Source organism: Chironomus tepperi, unplaced genomic scaffold (assembly GCF_022539635.2).
Source record: "Chironomus tepperi strain 1889 unplaced genomic scaffold, CSIRO-AGI_Ctep_v1 contig_85, whole genome shotgun sequence".
Classification (NCBI taxonomy): domain Eukaryota; kingdom Metazoa; phylum Arthropoda; class Insecta; order Diptera; family Chironomidae; genus Chironomus; species Chironomus tepperi.
In genome coordinates this window covers 4,480,967-4,501,411 of record NW_027226207.1, presented here as the reverse complement: position 1 = coordinate 4,501,411, position 20,445 = coordinate 4,480,967, and the positions used below count along the sequence as shown (strand labels likewise).

General features: G+C 31.8%; 1 protein-coding gene across 1 annotated transcript; it reads right to left on the bottom strand.

Annotated features, from left to right (window-relative positions):
• Window positions 1-2,578: 2,578 nt before the first annotated feature.
• On the bottom strand, window positions 2,579-19,507 carry sit (stuck in traffic). The gene is made up of 7 exons (XM_070634343.1): window positions 18,996-19,507; window positions 6,821-7,064; window positions 6,566-6,756; window positions 6,422-6,502; window positions 5,842-6,141; window positions 5,229-5,360; window positions 2,579-5,107 (listed from the first exon to the last, which is right to left on the bottom strand). The coding sequence occupies exons 2-7, from the start codon at window positions 6,879-6,881 to the stop codon at window positions 4,976-4,978; spliced, it is 897 nt and encodes a 298-aa protein (XP_070490444.1). The 5' UTR covers window positions 6,882-7,064; window positions 18,996-19,507; the 3' UTR covers window positions 2,579-4,975.
• Between the last annotated feature and the right edge of the window lie 938 nt (window positions 19,508-20,445).

Here is a 20,445-nt window from a genome sequence, read left to right as displayed (position 1 = left end):
GTCTTCGTAGTATTGTGATGTTCTTTTTGGGGATGGGCATAAATGACGTCTGTTATCTAGAGTTTGATGATTATAATATGTTTTTGTGAATCTAGAGTAGAAGGAGGATTTCTGAAACCGAAACTAAAATCGAAGCCGAAATTGAAAACGAAACCGAAACCGAGCTCGAGGCCGAAACCGAGCTCGAAGCCGAAACCGAGCTCGAAGCTGAAACCAAGCTGGAGGCCGAAACTGAGCTCGAGGTCGAAACCATGTTCGAGGTCAAACCGAGCTTGAGGCCGTAACCGAAACTGAGATTAAGACAACAAGGGAATTGCTGGAAGACTCGACAAATCTCGAAACCGAGACAAAAGTAAGAACTGCATAAATAGAGCAAATTATAACAAATTGCGTGACAAATTGCAAGGGATAGATTCAAAAAATCCAATTCAATAACAGCCATCATTTCCAAACCAACCCTTTTTGATTAACAAATTTTACGATTGATTGATTAACTAAAACTATAGTATAGATGACAATCTCTTGTTAAACAACTCATTTACGAATAGAAGATTACACATTGAAAAATATCATTTATCATCTTTACGCTAATTTGCTATTTGGCTTCAAACAATTTTGTAATGAAGAAAAAACTTTTGCTGCCGTTTGTTATGCCAAGGCGGTATGTAAATAGCTTAAGATAATGTTTTATGATTTCATTTGTTGATGCTTCTCTAGAAATAATTTTAATTAAATTAAATCTTGATGAATAAAGATGAAGAATCTTCACGGTACTTAATTTCTTTGAGGAGATGCACATTGAGCTTTGCTGTTCTTGAGAAGTTTAAAGTTTATGAAGCAAATTAAGAAAATGCTGATTGTGATGATCTTCAGATTTAAATGATGAGTCAGAAATGATACTGAATATTTAAGATAATTTTGTTTATAAAGTTGTTTTAGCTTTGTCATTTCTATAGTCTGGTGACGTTGCTACAGATATACTTAAAAGTGTTAACTCATTAGATTCTTTTCATCAAGAATGATCGTAATTCTGAAGACAAGAACGTTAATTGATCTAAAATCCAGCGCCAAGCTGGCTAGACTCTGGCATGTTTTCGAATTTAAATTGAATCCAGCGTCATGTCAGAGTTACGCCGGTCTATTGCCGGATTTTCGATCGATTAACCAATTTGTGCCATTCGGTCATGTGCAATTAGTAAGTCTGAAAATGACATCTCCAATAATTCCAAAATCAATTCATTTCACACTTCATAATCTTCAACATGTCTCATAACTATTTCAAATTAATACATAAATTAGGACATTGTTTAACATAGAAGGACAATCCGTCAAATATTTTTAATTAGAGTTAAAAGAAAGGCAAGGTTAATATGCTCAAAAAAATCAAGTGGACTTGATTAAGGTTGCCCTTCGTTTCTTCATACAGGTTGAGAAATGCTTTAATTATTAAATATATGTGATTCAAGTTATGAGATTAAAGCCGGTTAGAGTGTTGAAAAAGATGCAATCTTTGATAGATTTACACGTACTTGAAGGGTGTGTGGGCAAGTTTTATTGACAAATCAGCTAGAGGTGTTTTGCATGAATTTTTAAGAAGTTGTAACTTGAAAATTTTGGAATTTTCATGCAATAAGTTAGCACTGAGTTGCCTTTTGGATTTAAAGAGCTCTAAAAGATTGAAATGGATTTGAGATAGAAGAAAGATGTTACATCGCCAAAAATTCTTATATAATATTACATCCAGACTCCAAATTTTACACGATTTTGATCAAAAACCGGTAATTTGAAAAAACACTGAATATCAAGTAGTTTTACAGAATTTATTAGTATTTAAAGTTAGGGATGTTTAACAAATGACATTAAAAGTGATTTATCTAAAGATCCATTATACCGAGAAGCACAATAAAGCGATCTGGAATACCGTAAAATTGTGTCAAAACCAGTCGTCACGGTGTCGTCAGGGAAACATTTCTTCTTGCTGTCAATACAGCGACTAGGGATTTTAAAACAGGTATGTATCAAAATGTATGTCATATTGGTATTGAATACCGGTAACGTACAGGCTGCCTTGCAAACAAGTTGTCTTGATTGGGCATGGTCTTTTATTTAATATCTAGAGTTTTGCAGGTTAAGCATGTTCTCTGCCTATTATAATTGGCGGAAACTTCAGTCTTAGACACTCCATGATGGTTGGAGCTCCACTCCATCGAATGCTAGACATCACAAACAAATAACTCCTCAAGAAAATACTAAAAAAGCTGTAAAATCAGTTAAAAATTCCATAAGAGGTCACATTCACCAAAAAAGCCATAAAAACATCTAAACTAATTTCCATAATTCTGTAAAATTTATGAATTAATAAAAAGGGAAAAAGATGCGAATGATTTCATTGATAGTAAATGGATAGTCGATCGAGTTTCAGTCTCAATAGTGTGTTTGCATAACTGGTTTTGCCGAAAAGAGCTTATGAAGTGATGTTGATAATATTTTCATGATGTGATGGTCAACACACGTGTGCTTCATAAAGTATTGTACAATTTGCCTGCAAAACTTCAAAAAACATAAAAAACCACAGATGTTCTTTTACTAAATAAATGAGTAGATTTTATTGATTTTTTATAAAATACAATATTTTTTTTTCTCATAATATACATCAAGTCTTAATCAAGTAGATTGTATGAAAAATTGTTTTGTTGTATCGGAAAAAATTTATAGCTTTGCATCTTCATATTATAAGTAGTAAGAGTAAAGTAGCAATTTTCCATGAAATTTAAATTTCTTTTATTTTATTTTGAGTATTTTTATTTAAAAGTTTTATTCGTTATCACATATGAGTCGTTCATTAATGATGTCTATTGGACAAAGATGAGGATCAGGAGAGGAAAGCTTTGGATGTGTGTAAACAGGGTAGGAAAAAAGGAGCAGGTGTTTAGAACAATATTCGACGCTGGCAAGATACGTCTAGTTCTGGCCATAAAATCATATTTAACTACTTAAGACATCATTAATGAACAACATCACACTAAATTTTACATCAAAACCATCTCAATGGAATTACAATTGTAAAATCAGTTTTACATTTTTTTTGGAGGACGTGTAAGCTTCAAGGCACACATTCATGCATGTAAACATGTATCAGAGCTCCAAGCCGACTAGGATTTTGTATGAAACAGTCGATTCAAGACGACTCAACTCTATAGAAATTTTGAGGCGACTTCGAGCTATGATATCACACTTTTAATGACCGTGAAGCATTTTATGTTGTTGATCCGTTAACAGGAAGTATGAAAGGATTTTACAAAATTAAAAAATAGGATAGTGAGTCAGGATTAGGATCAGGATTAGGCATCTAGGATATATTGCTTGCAAATTATAATTTCATATTGATTTTAAAAGAACAGATTCTCTTTTTAGAGACAAATCTAAATAATCGACCTTAAAATTGTTTTGACTGATAAACTTGGACTTTGAAATTGTTTTTTAATAATAATATCTGCGTGGATATCTGTCTTAGATATCATATTGCGAAAATAATTTTATTGAATTAATCAGCAAAGATCCTCTATTGTCTTTAACTTTATTAAATTTAATCATTGCTTTAATTCAATGATAAAAGGTTGTAAAAATACGAACTTGTTGAAAACTTTGGCTATCTAGCATAGTTGCAAGCAATTGATCCTTGTGAAAATAAATCGTGCAATACTTCTTTAGAAGTAATTTGGTAGACGTGATTAATTAAACATACTGCATCAATATTTGCAAGAATTAAAACAAGTTTATAGTATCTTGAGGCACGTGATTTTGAACTTTTTTTGAGAATAAAATCAGGAATGGCTTAAGGAACAGCAAAAGAGATATGGTCAGGGAAGAAAACAGGTTCAAGAAATTTGTCTCAATATTTTAAAATCCTTTGATATTTTTATGCAAATTTCAAATTCTCTTAACCAGCCAGCTGATTAACAAAAGTGGATGCATGTGGTCTGTTAACTGTCTAATGCTTCACTGTGTGGATAATTCAATTATGAGTGCCTGCACAACAAATTGTTGTGTCATTGTCTATTGATTGAAGCTTAATGTTTAGAACCTCTCAAAATCTAGAATCTTCAACTAAGAATATCGATGATGATTATAAATAAAGATTGGAAGTGGTTAAACAAGTTGTAATTAAAGCTGCATCGCTTTTATAATTAAAGTGTTTTTTATCTAAATTTATTCTGAAAATTGATTAACAAATAAAAAAGTTTCTATCCAATATTTGACAATAACTTGTCTAACATCCTGCAAATTGTCACATATTGGATGAAAAGTTATTGCACTGAGGGACTTCCTTTATGTCAAAATGAAAATGACTTTTAATCTTAAAATGATGTCTGGGTTTTAAAATATGAATTATTTGACTTTTGTGGATAAAAAAGTCACTTGCTAATCAAGTCTTTAGTGACTTTTTAAAGCATTATTATAGCTAGTGACATTTTGAATCCACATGGTCAGTATAAAATATGTAGAACAAAGCTATGTATTCTTCCATTGAAAATTTAAGTGTCTTGGACTGTCTAAAAATAATGAAACATGAGGTTGGATATATTTTGGTACATTCGTGTAGTATTATGATTATTAAGTCCAAGATTCATTAAATTACTATTAGAGTTGTCCATAAATGACGTCAAAATTTAAGGAAAGAGGAAAAAGGAAAGGTTGAGTGCTGTCTGACACTTTTATGAACTTTGGTCGCACAGATAGGAAGGAAGGAGGGTCTAAAAATTGAATTTATGATTTGACGTCACTTATGAACAACCCCGACTTTGAAGAAATTCAATAATATTTCTTTACCGGATAATTCTTTACACACTACACAAAAAAATTATTAATCAATTAACCAGAATGGATATCCACTGTCATCCATTCAAGTCCACGAAAAAATATTAATTTTCCTTTTTTTTATACACTCTTATCAATAAAAAAAAGTGAAACTTCTTCACTTCTCCTTTTTCTCCTCCACTGGTTTCGTCTCATTATGATTAATGTCATGTGTGATATGTCCATTTGTAGTACCATTAGCTTGTTTCACTTTTTTGGCTTTTGCTTTACCTTTCTTTGAGTATGATTTCTGCACGATGATGAGTGATGAAAGAGAAATAAGAAGAAGTAGATTAATATAAACAATTATTTTACATCAGCAACATGATAATTGAGATTATTATGTAAATATTAAATAACAATAATATTACCTTATAAAAGTCATTAAAGAGCATGTAGAAGAAGATGGCATTTGGTAATGTAAAGCATACGGACCATCTTGGATAGCCGCAATCTGTATAGAGTAATTGAGCGCTGTGCAAGAAGGCCATACCAAATTGAATCTGTGACAACGAAAAACATGGGAAAAAATGATTAATTTTAATAAATTGAATTTTCACGTAGTTAAATTAAAATTGGTTATAATTTTTATTTTGGCGCGTAACAGCGGGAGAGATGAGGTAGAATTAAAAAATATATTCATGACTACAAATTATGCATTGATAATTAAATAGCATGTATGTCGGCTAGTTAGCGACTTGAGGTTGATTATTTACTAGGTTTGAATTGTATCTTGCTTGGTATGCTGGTTTCCTGATCTGCAGCATGATTGAATGAGATTTACGTGGTATTTGATTTGTAGTAGCTTCTAAGTGATTATCAAGTGATTTTCAAGTCACGACCTACACCTAGAGGCTTAGTTCTGTTGATACTACTCACTTGACTACTGCAGTAGCTTGTCATTCCTTCCAAATGCAAAATTGTAACAAAAATCTTCAAAATTCACCTCATCCCATCCCCAAAACAACCCCACTGCCCCATTACCATTTGCAAGTTTGTGATCCAGTGTTTCCACCACAAGTATCTTTGGAATTCTGGTCCCATAGCAGCCAACATATAGTAGAAGTACATAACAATATGTACAAATGAGTTAATAACACCAATGAATGTTCCATGTCCACCTGGGAAATATTTAGTACAACCCCATGAAATCATTGGCATAACAGTATGATGGTACAAATGTAAGAATGACACTTGATTGTCCTTCTTTCTTAATACGAAGAAAATTGTGTCTAAGAGTTCGGTGAGTTTAGCAATGAAGTATACGTAGCAACCGCGAGCTTCCTGTAAATATTCAAAAAAAGATTTTTTTATAGGCATAAAGAAATAAAAAATTTCCATAAATGCAGGAAATAAAAATAACTTTCCGCGTATCATAACTATTATCATATCTACAAGGTAACAGCATCATATAGTCCGATAAAAATATATTTTTATGCTCAAGATGACAATGAAATTAAGCATATTTAAGCATCATCACGATTAAACTAGTTTTTTTCTTTCTCAGAAGACTATATGCGACTCCCTTGGATGATATCAACTATATATGGACATAGACACTCACTCTCATTCCTAAATCGGTTGTTGATGTATCTACGGGTTGACATCTCCAACTGTAATGTCTGAGCCATCCTCCATTCATTCCCTAAATTGTGGTAAAATTCATGAATTAATTATTCTGGGAATTCATTAAGGTCTCGTGACTTACCTCGACGAAAAGATACACGCTGACCAGTACTTGTATGAAATTGTAGGCAATCAATGTCTTTTGCATCTGGAATGGCTTACGATCTTTCATGAATCGTGGTCCCCATGAGTTGACAAAATATAAGTAAAGTCCAATAATTGTCAATCCAGGTAGTGGAGATCTGATCATTGGCCAGTCATTTGTTCTTTTATCTAAGATTAAGGAATATTTTCGTTATAAAATTTGCATTAATGGATGATATTCTCATATACACACCTGCCAAATCCACAAAGATATAGTCCCAATAATATCCTACTGTGCTTGTACTATTCTCCATTTTTAATTATTTTATTAATTGATTTAGAAAAGCTTTTATTTAATCCTTAATAGAAATCCTCTTTGACTATTCTAAATATTAACTCGTTTTGTCTATTTCGACATTCGATGTCTGTCACTGAACACACTTTATTATCCTTATTGTCTAGTATTAGGTCCTCACTCGACGATTGTTGAAACTAATCTGCGAATGAAATAAAAGAAAAAAAATTTTTATGTCCCAACATTGATCACGAAAATATTTTTTTTGTTGTAGAACCAGATTTTTGTTAGTGAGCATGTGAAAATGAGCTTTATAATTTTTTTTTGGTACCAAAAAACACTCTTTTTTTACATCTCTTTACTTTGGTGACTGCGAGATTAATATTTTCTCTACATCTCAACGCAATAGCTGACTAGTCATAGTCCAAACACAAAATGAGACTTTTGACAGTTTTTTCTATGACTTTACAAACTTGAATCGTCTCTTTAAACAAGTCGTATGTATTTTTTTTTTTTGGGTCCAATAGTGGAACTTGCGTAATTGGAATGTCAATCTTTATATGGATTTTTTTTGGTTTTGGATGATCTTGAACTTATTTGTATGTTAAGTGTCAAATGCATGTGTGTTGCATTTTCGTAAGTCTGACTTACAAGGTTGACAAGATGTGAAGCAGTTTTATATTTGTTTGTTGATTGATTTATGAATGGAATTTGTAATTAATAAGTATTAGGATTGAGTTGATTGATTTGGTGGTTGGAAGTCATTTTGGAATTTTGTGTGATGAGGAGAGGTGGAGTTAAATATGTGCCTAGGTCAAGAATCATAACAAATTGACGAATTTTTTGGTTTGAAACCCCAAAAACTCATCATTAGCTACTTGCTTGGATCTCAACATTTCTAACAATCTACTCAGTCTATATCAATATCAATGCTGTAAAACAACTCTAGTTAAGTGCTATAAAACCTTTGACTGATCAGATTATTGAGATTCAGAGTACAATTCGTGGCTTTGTTTAACAATTTAAGGCTTCCGTTCCGCCAATGAGTCAATTTGACTCACTTCAAGCTTTAAATTCATCTTAATATTAACTACAACTCAACATCATTAATGAACAACCCCAAGCAGATTATGGCAACTTTGAAGTTTTCAACAAATTTTTATACTTTGATTAATTGCAGTATTTCTTTTTCACAATATCGCCAAATGGACTTTAAATTTGTTAACATAATACATTTTTTATGGAGGAAATGAAATTGACTATGATGTTAGACAAGGTCTATTTTTTTGATAAAGCTTCATGCCATTAATAACTTTTTTTTTGATGATGATTATTGATTCATAAAATTCAAATTCGAATGTCATTTTAATCATTTCTCCTATTCTTATGGTCATTTTTTATTGACCAGGTGGCATTGAAAATCTATCAGAACTACTGCAAAAACTGACCATACTTAAGAAATCTTCAAAAAGTTTTTGGAATTTAAATTTTTTGAAAGATGTAAAAAATTGATTAACATTTCGCACGTATGCCATTTTAGGAAACCGGAAAGCACATGACAATAAAATGGCCGATGGTCTTTCTGGCTCCAGGACAGATTCGATGGAATCCGAGAAATCATGCCAGAGTCAAGTCGTACTGGGCAGAGCTCTAACTAAACTTGAATTTTGCATTGAGAAATCTTTTCAAATTGACTTCGAGCTTTGGTCCCAAGACAGGATTTTTGGCCATTTCTACGATGTGTGTGCATTCAAGTTGATTAATTGTCAGATTAGAACCTGAATGATTTTGCTAAATTTGTTGTCATTAAGTAGTAATAAAATAAGATGTTTTGATCAAATCTTTTGATTAATGACTTGAAGCTAATGTCAAACAATTATTTGATTACGACAAATTAGTATTAAATGCAAGAACATCTTAATATTTGTATATTTGAATTTAAAATGTCATTAGTATCCTTTCGATGGATCCGACCTGTCATAACTTTGTTTTATTTATACATTCAGCTCATCTTCATTTCATTTTGTATAAATTCTCATAAGAATTCAATAATTTATTGCATTTATATGCAAAAGTTCGTTCAACTTTAAAGTTTAATGCCGCGGTCGCCACACCCAACAAGAATAAATTGACTTAAATGGTATTTTTCTAAAGCTAATTTTCTCGTGTTTAGGGCTCTTGGCGAACACGTGTCTGCCTTTTTATGACATCCCTAAAATAGTAAAAATATTAAATGTAAGAATTTATCCAGTTTCAAGCCGGATGTGAATGGTACAACATCTTTATTTGAATTAAGTCTGGAATGAGTTTTTAAGAAGTATTTTTTGATGTGCTATGAAAAAATACGAGTTTAAGATTTGTTTATTTTGCATTTTTGCTGTTTTCGTTTTTTTTGCAAATATTTCACGTTTTGACTAAATTTTCTGTTGATGTCTAATTTATGCAGACATTTTAAAAAGCATTTGGAGCTATAGTATCTAATATAGAGACAGTGTTTAAGGAGACATTCAACTTTGAAAATGCTTTATGTAGTTTTTGATCTTTTTAAAAATTCACAGATTTTTGGTGAAATTGCAATTTTCAGAAATTTCCCAAATTTCTTCAAAATTAGTTAAAAATTGTTGACGGACGAGAATTCATAAGGATTTTGTGACAGACAATGCGGGAGGGGTGTTGGCTATCAAAAAATCGAATTTTTCGAACTAAATAAAAATTGTAAATTTTGCAATTAATTTAAATTAAAAACCTAATTTTACGAAGAAAAGCCTATATAGCAGTCTTCAAATTTTCACATTTAGTTACAAATCTCCTTTTTTAAAAATGCAAAATGCCAAATAATTCTGAATAAAATGAGTGCAATTTATTTTATTCATTTTAATCCATGAATATTCTTGTTTTTTAAAATTTTAAATATTTGAGTATTCTAGAACGTAAAATGCTTTTTAGAAAATCTGGATTATAGTTTGACGTCGTGTGTTATTTGTTTAATATTTAAATTTATAAAATGAACCTTCTAGTCAATTAGATGCGATGATTTGTGTGATTTAATGACTTTATAGTCTTGATTCTTTATATTTTTAACAATTTGTGGATCATTATATGACCCAGGCCGACAAAAATGAAGAAGTCTCCGCCACAGAGCTTTTAAGGCGCAGTTAAACTTCATTTACTAATACCAAATGAAAGCCGCCTCGATTTGGCAGCCATACGGACGCCATTAGCCCTCCACATTACTATCTGAATTATCAAGTCAACTATTAGATGTGAATCAAATCACATCCCATCAAAACATCCATTCCAAATCTCACCAAAACCACAATATCTTCAAAGCAATAAAGTCTGTCTTCTTTCCATAAAATTGAATTAATTCAAAAGCTCTAAAATATTTTAAATACTTAGCAACAATCTAGTTACATTGAATTTTTAATATTTATAATGAAACAAATTCACGATCTTGATTTTTTCTCCCTTCAAGGGAAATAAGATAAAAAGCCATGAAAAATAAAAGATGACAAGAAAGATTATGCAAATTAAATGGAACCTACAAATTTGAATAACACGTTCTTTTTATCGTCGTTTGATAACAAAAAAATGTGTTTGTTTCTATACGAGATTTAATAAGCATATGAAATGGAAATGGTTGAAGAACAGCGTCTTGTGGGGCTGTTTTCTTTTGTACGATTTGGATGGGGTATGTTGAAAGGTTTGTCAATTGAAAATGTGAGTTTTGGATCAAATCAACTAAGTTTGACATGAATTTTGTGCATAATTTGATGTAACTAGTTTCAATTAGATTTAGAAGCTTGCTCAGAGCTTAAAATTAAGTAGAATCACATTCATCCCTGCTTAATTTCCTTGTTTCATACCACAAATACTCAACTCCAACAGCCACCGACTTCAAAAGTCACTACATACTCCAAATCATTAATGAACCATCCACTAATGACTCTTTTTTTCGCGAAATTTTTTAATCACCGCGTTTGAATCCGCGCATTTTGACATTAAACAAGAAAAAGTATCATAATTTTAGTCAACACAAAAACTAATGTCCACTTAAGTCGGTTCGCATCAATTATATAATTGAGCTGAATAAAAAAAGTCATCATCATCAGCCACTTCTCTTTATAATCTGCGTTATTTTTGTTTTAGTTTCGTTTGTTCCCATTATGATTATGTCAAGGTTGATTTTATAAAAAAGAAACTTTATATTTAAAAATTATTCATATTTTGAGTGGGCTTTGAGGGTGAATTTATGATGCACTTGTGAGTTTGGATGATGGTGAGAGGTATAGATGATGCTGGTAGAGGTATTGCAGGTAGTGCAGGCAATTGGTAGGCAGTTGCCGCCATCTGAATAATGTTTTGGATTTCTATTGGTCTGTGCTGTCAGTAAAGTAGACAAGAGGTCTAGTCAATTGACCAGTGACAGCGCAATGTGCTATGAATTATTCACGTCCAGAGATTCACTAAAGACAGAACTAATATATTCCTAAATTAAATTAAGCATTAATGGATCAACATTCCAAATTTTCGACGTATTTATTCATAAATATGCAAATTTATCCGAAGATCTCTAGGAAGGATGATGTTGATTGGTACAATATTGTATTAGGTATAGATAATAGGTCGGAAGTCATGGTAGAGCCAGATTACGGAGCCATCTGTGGCCATGGATCCCAATTGATCTGTACGTCCAGTGAATAAGCAAATTTTATGCCTCAAACTACATTTCACCTTAATTCCTCACAACTCAATTTTAGTAATGTGACATGTAAATTGAAATACTGGATGTAAACTGAAATCCAGCTCTTAATGAGATCTCAATCTTAATGAACCGCGAATAAACCCATTTTACCCATATTAAATAATTTGCAGATTTAATTCGACCTGCATGCGTGCCTGATTACATTGCAAAATATTAAAATATTTCATGATGTCAGGCTTTATTTTTTGGGTAAGATTAAAAAAAAGTTAATCCGTAATTGCAATTGCTTTACGACACAATTAATGATTATCGCATAACAGCAGCCAAAAAACAAAAAAAAAGAGAAAGAAGAAAATTGGAAGTTATGGAATGAAATAACTGAATTTTTCAATAATATTTGCACAACAGTGAGTCTATTAAATCATAATAGCTCAAACTCACGAGATCAGTGAGATTTCTCTTGCCTGACTCATTCATCATCTCTCAATTTTTCGGTTACTGTCGCATAGATTTCATTATTTTTTGACACAAAATATTTGTCCGCTATTAAAATCAAGCAACCGTCTAGAGCTACTATGCTGCTGTTTGTAGATTACACACACCTCACAGATGACTCAAAACCTTGTGCAATCGGCATCAACACTCATAGAGATGATAAATAATGTCATGAAAAAGAAAAGAAATTGTCGCAGTAAACAGACATTCGTCACATCTTATAATTTATATTGTTTATGTCCACCGTGCGACTGTCAGTAAGTCACAACAAAGATTTAATCTGTGCTAATGCGTTAGGTACGGCAAGCGATGTTGCAACGTTTACTTATATTGTTCATTAATTAATTTAAATAGCGTCATTCTTTGTAGTTAATTCATAAAAAAATAGTTTTTATTGCTTACTGGCTTTGAATTTTTTTTTTTTTTCTTCCACTTTTGGGCTGGCTTGGAGAGGTTAAGAGGTTGTGTGAAATGCAAAATACGTAAGGTGAATTTTAATACGGTAAATAAATTTAATGAGAAATGGGTATTTTATGAGGTAAAGTGTTAAGTTCTTTGTGTAATTTTAATTAGCTAATTTGTTATGCTCATCTGTATACTCAAGTATGGTTTTTGAGAAGAGTGGAATCTGGTAAATCGAGCCATGTATAGGCGATTCTGTCAGCGTGAGAGTAAGGCCTCTGTGGTCGAGATCAGACCGGGAATCTACATCTATCTTGTGAGTACAAGAGTTCAATTCCCACCAGAGACCGACCGTTCCATCAATATAGAGAGTAGAAGAACTAGACGTCAACTGGACACTAGCTTGCCTCTAACGTAGTTATAATGTAACTAATTGTCAACTGCGTTTGGAGATCGATGTTCAAATGGGCTCTTTATGGATTGCATTAGGCTGCTAATGCCAAACTTGTCTGGCCCGGCTGAATAATATTATTGGGATTTCCTTGATTCTGTGGTTAAAACATTCCATATTGTACTTTAATTCCATATCAACAAATCCATCAATTTCTCACAAAATTAACAATTTTCTACCTTTAAAGCCAATAAAAATTACCAAAATCTTCCTACAAATTACCCAATGTTTTGATCATCCAACCATAAAATTTAATGAGCTACAAAATTCACCAACTACGCAAAAAGTAATTAAGAGTCATTACAGAAGACTACAAAAAAAAATCGTTCAGACACTTGTACTTTGATATTACATGACTTTCAAGCTTTTAATATCATCAAGATTTGTTTCTTTGGTGGGTCTAAAATGAGCAATTAGTGTAGTAGTCTTAAGTCATTCTGAGAGGAATTAGAGAGAAAAAAAGTAATAATCCAAGTAGAATGACGTCCTAAGTAATGAAATTAGACATTCACTTTGGGGAAAATCCAGATTATTTGAATCAGGTTTGATTGTCATTACGATATTTGTTTTATTGAAGGTAAGTGTGAGGAATGCAAGGTTTAAAATGCTTTTTGAGATCAGGGTTTAGTGAAGTTGTGAAGAAATTGATGAATGACTGGACTATGACTAGTTTGTAGTATTAGAGACTACAATACACTGAACTAGTGGGATTAAAATACTAGCTTTCTCGAGGGACACAAGTGACTTTTAGATAATTCATTTCAAATTCATTAAGATTCCGAATGACTGCATTTGCATTTTTATCACTTTATGACTTGACATTGAGCTGTTTTTTGTCAATCATGAGAATTTAGAGGACTTGTCATCTTTTCTGGTTATAAATTTCAAAATTCTGGTCTAGGCTAATTTCTGACCATGTCAGCAACATACTATCTGCATTTTGAAATTTGCATTGATTTCTTAATGTCATATTCATAAAATTAATTCAAATAAAAATAGACAACCTCAAATTTGAAATATGCTAAAATTTTCTACGAAATCAATTCAGTAGACTTGCATATAAATTGATAATGCTTCCTTTTGAAATCATAGATAAAAATTATCATAAAATGAGTTTGTCATCAATCGAAAAGTTTTATCAAGTTTGACTGAAGGGGAAATGGAATCGAAAGACTTTGAAGTTAATTAGAATTTTATGCAATATAAAATGCAAATATTGCAGATATTCTGGTTCCCAATGACATTTTGTATGCACGGATATAAAGTTTCATAAGTTTATCACGAATTTTGAATAATCAAGTATATTCCAAGTATATTCAAATTTCGAGAATCTAATTTAAATTTAAATATTCAAAAATCACAATCTTCAAAGTTTCTCGATAATTCATCGATAAAATTTCTAAGGCTAAACTTCGATTTGTTTTCTTGTTCCCTCAAAAATAATTAATTTCATTAGCAACCAGAAATCCTCATTTATTGGTCAACAAAGATAAGCACCAAAGTGTGAACACATGTGATTTTTAACAACAATATGACGATCATACTCGTTTGGGTCTGAAGATGGTCTAATTTGTATTGATCAGCACATATTGCTTCATTAGTTCGGATAGCTGTTTAATTTGCCTTCGAGTTTGATAATTCGGGAAATATCCATATTATTACGTGTGGATCTTTTGTTTTGTGAATTTTCGGAGAATTAACTGTTGATAATAAATAAGGAAATGACAAGCGAAATGATTAATTTTAGAATTGCGATAAATTTACGAGGTTTTAGAATTTAAAACGCGTGCGACAAAAAGCTCTTTTATCTATTAATACCAAATGGAAGTTGCCTGAATTTGCCATGTGACTGCTGATCATTCGAGTAGAAATGACAAGAATATTGACTGTATTTTTAAAGGAGAATATGATGCCCAAATGAAGAAAGCCAAGAAAAAAGTCTTTAAAATGCAAAAAGTTGTTCAGCAAAGCTCAAAATTGATTTGAACAAGACTTTCCGAATAGTACAATACTAACCGTATCCAAAATCTAGTTCTAGATTGGCAGGACTTAAGCATGTTACTGGATTTGAATTAAATGGATTTAAATCAAATCCAATCGAAGCTTGAATTTTGTATGAAAAATTAGATTCACTCCATGTGAAATTCAATTTGACTTCGATCTTTAAGATTTAGGAATAAGTCGATTAGACTCAATTTCAATTAAGAACAGTTAAAAAAGTCTACGAGCCTAAGAGTCTAAGAGTCTAAAAGCCTTCTAGCCCACGAGTTTTAATCTTAATTGGCTTAAATTCTGTTAAGATCAATTCTTAGTCTGAAGAAACTTAAGATATGAATATTTAAATTTAAATATCCCAAATTTACTTCAAAAATCCATTCAACTCTTCTTCATTTATTTGAACTTCAGCAAAAACGAAAATTCCACAAAAATCACGTATCCTTTCTGCTGTAACAACTAATGAAGACATAAATTCGCAAACTCCCCTAATCAGCTTTGCCATTTAACCAATCGCAAGATTAAATACAATTTCAAACACTAAGCCTAACTAAGCAAAACAAAAATACCATTAATTTAATTATTGCAGTCATCAGTGATTTCATTACTCGTGCACATGTGTAGAGAGTAAAAATAAATATGTGTCAAAATCATTGCAAGATCAACATCAACAAAAGGCAACAAATGAGACAAATGACCTTAAGTATTCACTTTTCTTCATTAATTTAAATTTTTATATTTTTCGGTGAACAAATCAGCATTTATTAAGCACTATTTTGGGTGTTTTGCAACAAATTTTTTTTCGTTTACTTGCACGGAGCAAAAAAAAACTTTTTTTTTCTGCGTAGATTTCGGTAGACGAAACATTTGGTAATTCCACATCGTAATTGCACACAGACCGGAGTGAAAAGGAAAAAAAAATCAATTTTTTATGAAAAAAAAGATTAAATAATTTTTTTTGGCTTGAATTAACCTTGAAAATAGTTTTTGGGAGTCGTAATACTCATTTTTACTTCTTCTTCTGCTTCTTAGCACTGCTGAGATAAAAATGAATGAACATTAAAGTTGAGAAAGATTCGTTGGTAATTTGAAGTATGTAATGGTAAATTATACTCAATCGCACACGAGTTTATACAATAATAATTGTACTTAAGAGATCTTCAGGTGGATTTCTCAATTCTTTTAATTTGTGTCATTGACAAACTATACGATTTTTTTTGCATCCATTGCTTACTTTCGACGCTTTAAGTTCAAATGACGCATATGACAATGTGAACTTGAAACTTTGTTGATATGCGATAAATGGAAGTAGTTCTTGTGAAATTGATCAGATAATTCAAATCTACAAATTTCATTCCTTAAAATGTGAGACAAAAGCAATCAAATTGGGGTTATTTAAGAAATCGAGCTTAAATGACGTCAATTAGATATTGGAATATTCAGTTTTGGATATCCGATTGAACAGGTGATTGAATTAGTTAGATGTCTAGAGGAAAGAATGGCAATTGAGACATTAGTCATCCGTAGAATAAGACTAGCCGACTTTAGAAACAGACTAATGACTTTGTGGTTCGGTTTGTCTTTCTTAGAACTAGATTGTACAGCCAAAAGTTGAAAATAACCGTGTCTAATCAAAACAAATAACACAATAGTTCAATATGTTTGCTAAAGCATCACTGCATCGTCCCATTAACGATAAGATGCGATGTTGGCTATTTCGACCCATTTTTATGATAGTTTTGATTTGACTGACTCTTTTGTAAGGTTCTGCTTTCTTCATTTGCAATAGTCAATGTCTTCCTCTGATATCATATGATGTTAGACACCATTTGTGATCGAACCCACAATTGCATTTGATAAACATTTTCCCCAAAATTAAATGCAAATGCCACACTTCTAGATGAACCGTTAAACATTTAAGAAATACTCTCACAATTTATGCATTAGACAGACCAAAAATAGATTACATTTATTAATATGGAAGTTAATTTCTGCATATGTAACATCCATAAATGTTTACTGAATATCTTAACAGATTGTTAATCCGTTAGGTAAAAATGCTAAGCAAATCTTTTTAAAGTAAATTGTCCTCGAATTTTGATAATAACTCTTTTGAATGCATCTATTATAGGAATTTGTTTGGCTGTATGGGATTGAACATTTTTGTCAAAAATGTGAGGTGTTCGAGAGGCAGATACAGCAATTAACAGAATTCAAATTAAGCTAATTTTTAAATTAGGTTTATGGAAATAATAAGAAAGCTATTAAATAATTTATGAAAAAATTCGGCAATTTTGAAGCATTATTTAAGCATTTTTCGATCAAATTCCATTAAATCACTAAGTTTACAGCAGTATATACTTGAATATTCTCACAAAAAGTTGTTATGCATGACTTTAAGAATCACAAGATTCAATCAAACAAGTCAAAAACTAGTGTTATTGATTTAAATCATAGAAGTGTGAGGAAATGTTGATGCTACACCTGTCATGAAGATAATTCAAGGTGTTATGAGTTATTTTTAGTATAGTCAATAAGCCTCGGCAGATGTCCGGCATTTTACTCAATTTTTAAAAGTACGAATAGCTCGAAAAAATTGCTAAAGTTTCGTAATATTTTAAAAACAAATTTCGAGTAAGCATGTCAATCTGGAACATACCATGTTAAGTCACGGGTTTACAGTAAATCATGTTAAAAGCATTTCTCATGTTACACATTTTGAGTGAGCTTTTGGCATTGACATGTTTTCGTAATTCACATTTTTCATCAGATTTTTGATCGAATTAAGTGCATTCGAAAATTTTGTATCAAAAGCTGCTATTTTTAGAGCTTGAAGGAGATTTGATTTGATTTTTCTAGGATTAGAGTTGCGCAATCGATGCTGGATATGAGGTAGTTCATCAAGTACGTCCTGTAGATGTGGTTTAAGACCTCACTGGGCCTGAATTAAATTTTACTCATGGATAGACATCATTTGCAAACAATTTCGATCAATTCCGACAAATCATAATCACCATTAATAATTCAGACCACATGGAACCCATTCCTCACATCAAAAAAATAACAGCAGCTTCCCTCGAGGCCACTTAAGTAAGTTATTAATGATTTGATAACAGTTTTAAATCAAAATAAAATTTCGAAAGGGATAAAATTTTATGAATTCGAGTCACGAATGCATCATAAAATTCAATATTTCCTTCAATATGCAATATGCAGCTAGTCAGTGTTTCGCAACCTTTTTTTTTGGTAGTGGTATGAATATAGAAGTGATTTTTGAATTGAAAATTGCAGCCTAGGTTGGCAATTCTTTGGATTGTGATGATTTAATGAAATTTGGCCCATCGTCGTAGTCAAGACAGCCTAGATCAACAATTTTAGCAAACTATACGTCATATGCCTTCTGATTACGATCTTAAGACAATTATACTCTAATGCTAATGAGATTTAAATGTTCATAAAATCATCAAGGCACTAATTAAGATGACCAGCTGACCAGAAAGTCCAATTTGAGAGTTTTCAGTACTAAGATGGTCAGTACTAAGGTCGATGTACTGCTGGATCTGAATTGACTTTTGCATTAGTCGTGTGCAAAATATTTTGCAGTGATATTTCATATTTTTGGAATTTTTGGGCAAGGCATCATCTGGATCCTTACACAATTTTAAACCTTATTGTTGCTTATGAAATACGATTGGTCATGATTATTGTACATTGAACTTTGAGCTGATGGCTCTTAAGACAGGATCAAGATTGAGATAATCCTGAAATATCTCAAGATATCTCAATCTCATTTAGTATTGAAAATTGACAAGTGGAAGCCAGCGATTGAGGCAGCTTCAAGCGACACTTATGGGAGGTCATGGATCACAATTAATCTGCACATCCAGCGAAGTAAGTAACAACCTGAATCTCAAGAATCAGTCAATGCGTTGAGTGTTGAGACTTTCACATTAAATCACCAAAAGTATTGCAGCACACACAGTTCACCAGACACGACATTAAGACAACATGAATCAAAAAATTATACGCGAGTGCTAATCGATGAATTCAATTGTAATTCATGAGGAGAAAAATCTTCAACATACCTTTCAAAATCCTTGAGAAAAAGTATTTTATGTTTTTTTCTTTGAACAGCTAAATATGAATACGGTAATATTTCTACCGCGGTAATGTCCTTGACAAGAAGTTGGAAAAATACAAATTAAATCACTTGAATCTTTATTATTATTGTCCTTTCACTTTTCTTCTTTCTTTTTATCACAACTTCGTACTCGTTCCTCTTTATGATAATCAAGAATTAATTATTATTTTACAATCTTATGACACTGAACTTTAATATTATTTTTTTATCTTATTTCTTATTTTATTTTCTTTAATTTTTTAAGTGAAAGGTTGTGTCGCTCAGCCTCTTGTCCTTTCAAGCTTCAGCACTGTTTTGACGTAAAATATCCAATAAAATTTCTATTTATTTTCAAGTGAACTCAACATTCATGCAGGGTGCTCAATCCCCTGACTATAATATATCCACTTTAATTTGAAGACCTAACCAAAAAATCACGTCTGAATGGAATGAATCCTTAAACAGAACTGAAACTTATTTTACAGTGAAAAATGTTTGTGGTCGCACAATGTTACGTTTCACATCCAACAACTACTAAAAAGGTCCAAAGCTTATAATTTTTTGTTTTCGGCTGTTTTACAAGAGCAGCAGATGCAGAGTGGTGGGATTTTACTTGAAAATAATTTATTTTTTTTTTGGTTGTGTTGGATATCTTCGCACAGATTTTAACAGCACCAAAATATGAATAATTTCCACTAACTTTTTTCTTGTGTCACAAATTTTAATGCCGCAAAAACGCTCGAGAGCGACTTTAAAAAATGCCACCTTGCCGTCAACTGTATAAAAATGCACTGATTACTTGCTAGTTTTTTTTGAAAATGAATGAACTATATTGGTTTGACGTAAGTGTCATGCTTACATTGTAAATTGGAAATGCATTAATTTACACTTCCACGTTGAATTGAATAATAATTACTATTGAATGACGAACTTTTACAATTTTCTTTGGTATTTAGTTGTTTAGTGGCATTGGAGATGCAGTTTGAATTGGGTAGTAAAAATCTTCTTCATGCTGTTCTTTATGATAATTGTTTGGTGATGTGAGAGTTGGGTTATAATACGTAATGGAACACTGGTGTTGGATTAACGTGTAATCTGTAGTATCGAGACACAAGAAAGATTTGCCAGTCCGAAAAGAATACCCTCGGAAGGTATATGACTTAATAATTCTAGAAAATCTGACTCCAAGCTAATGTGTCTCTGATTTTAGGTGAAATTCATTAAAATCCGGTCTCAGGCTAGAGTCAAGTTGCCCTGAAGACAGGCTATGTGGTCATTTCTACGCCGGCATGCTTCCTCGAAGCTAGATAGTCAAATTGTTTTAAAACAGATCGGCAACTTTGAAATTGGTACTTTACTTCGTCAAAATGAGGGTTCGATTCCCACCAAGTACCGATTCTTTGACCATTCATTAG

What these genes read in the sequence shown, in the direction of transcription:
- sit (XM_070634343.1), bottom strand. Translation starts at nt 6,881, where the DNA reads ATGGAGAATAGTACAAGCACAGTAGGATATTATTGGGACTATATCTTT. An exon ending in GCGTGTATCTTTTCGTCGAG is followed by an intron (nt 6,503 to 6,565) that starts GTAAGTCACGAG and finishes ACCACAATTTAG; the next exon opens with GGAATGAATGGAGGATGGCT. An exon ending in TCTTTAATGACTTTTATAAG is followed by an intron (nt 5,108 to 5,228) that starts GTAATATTATTG and finishes ATCATCGTGCAG; the next exon opens with AAATCATACTCAAAGAAAGG.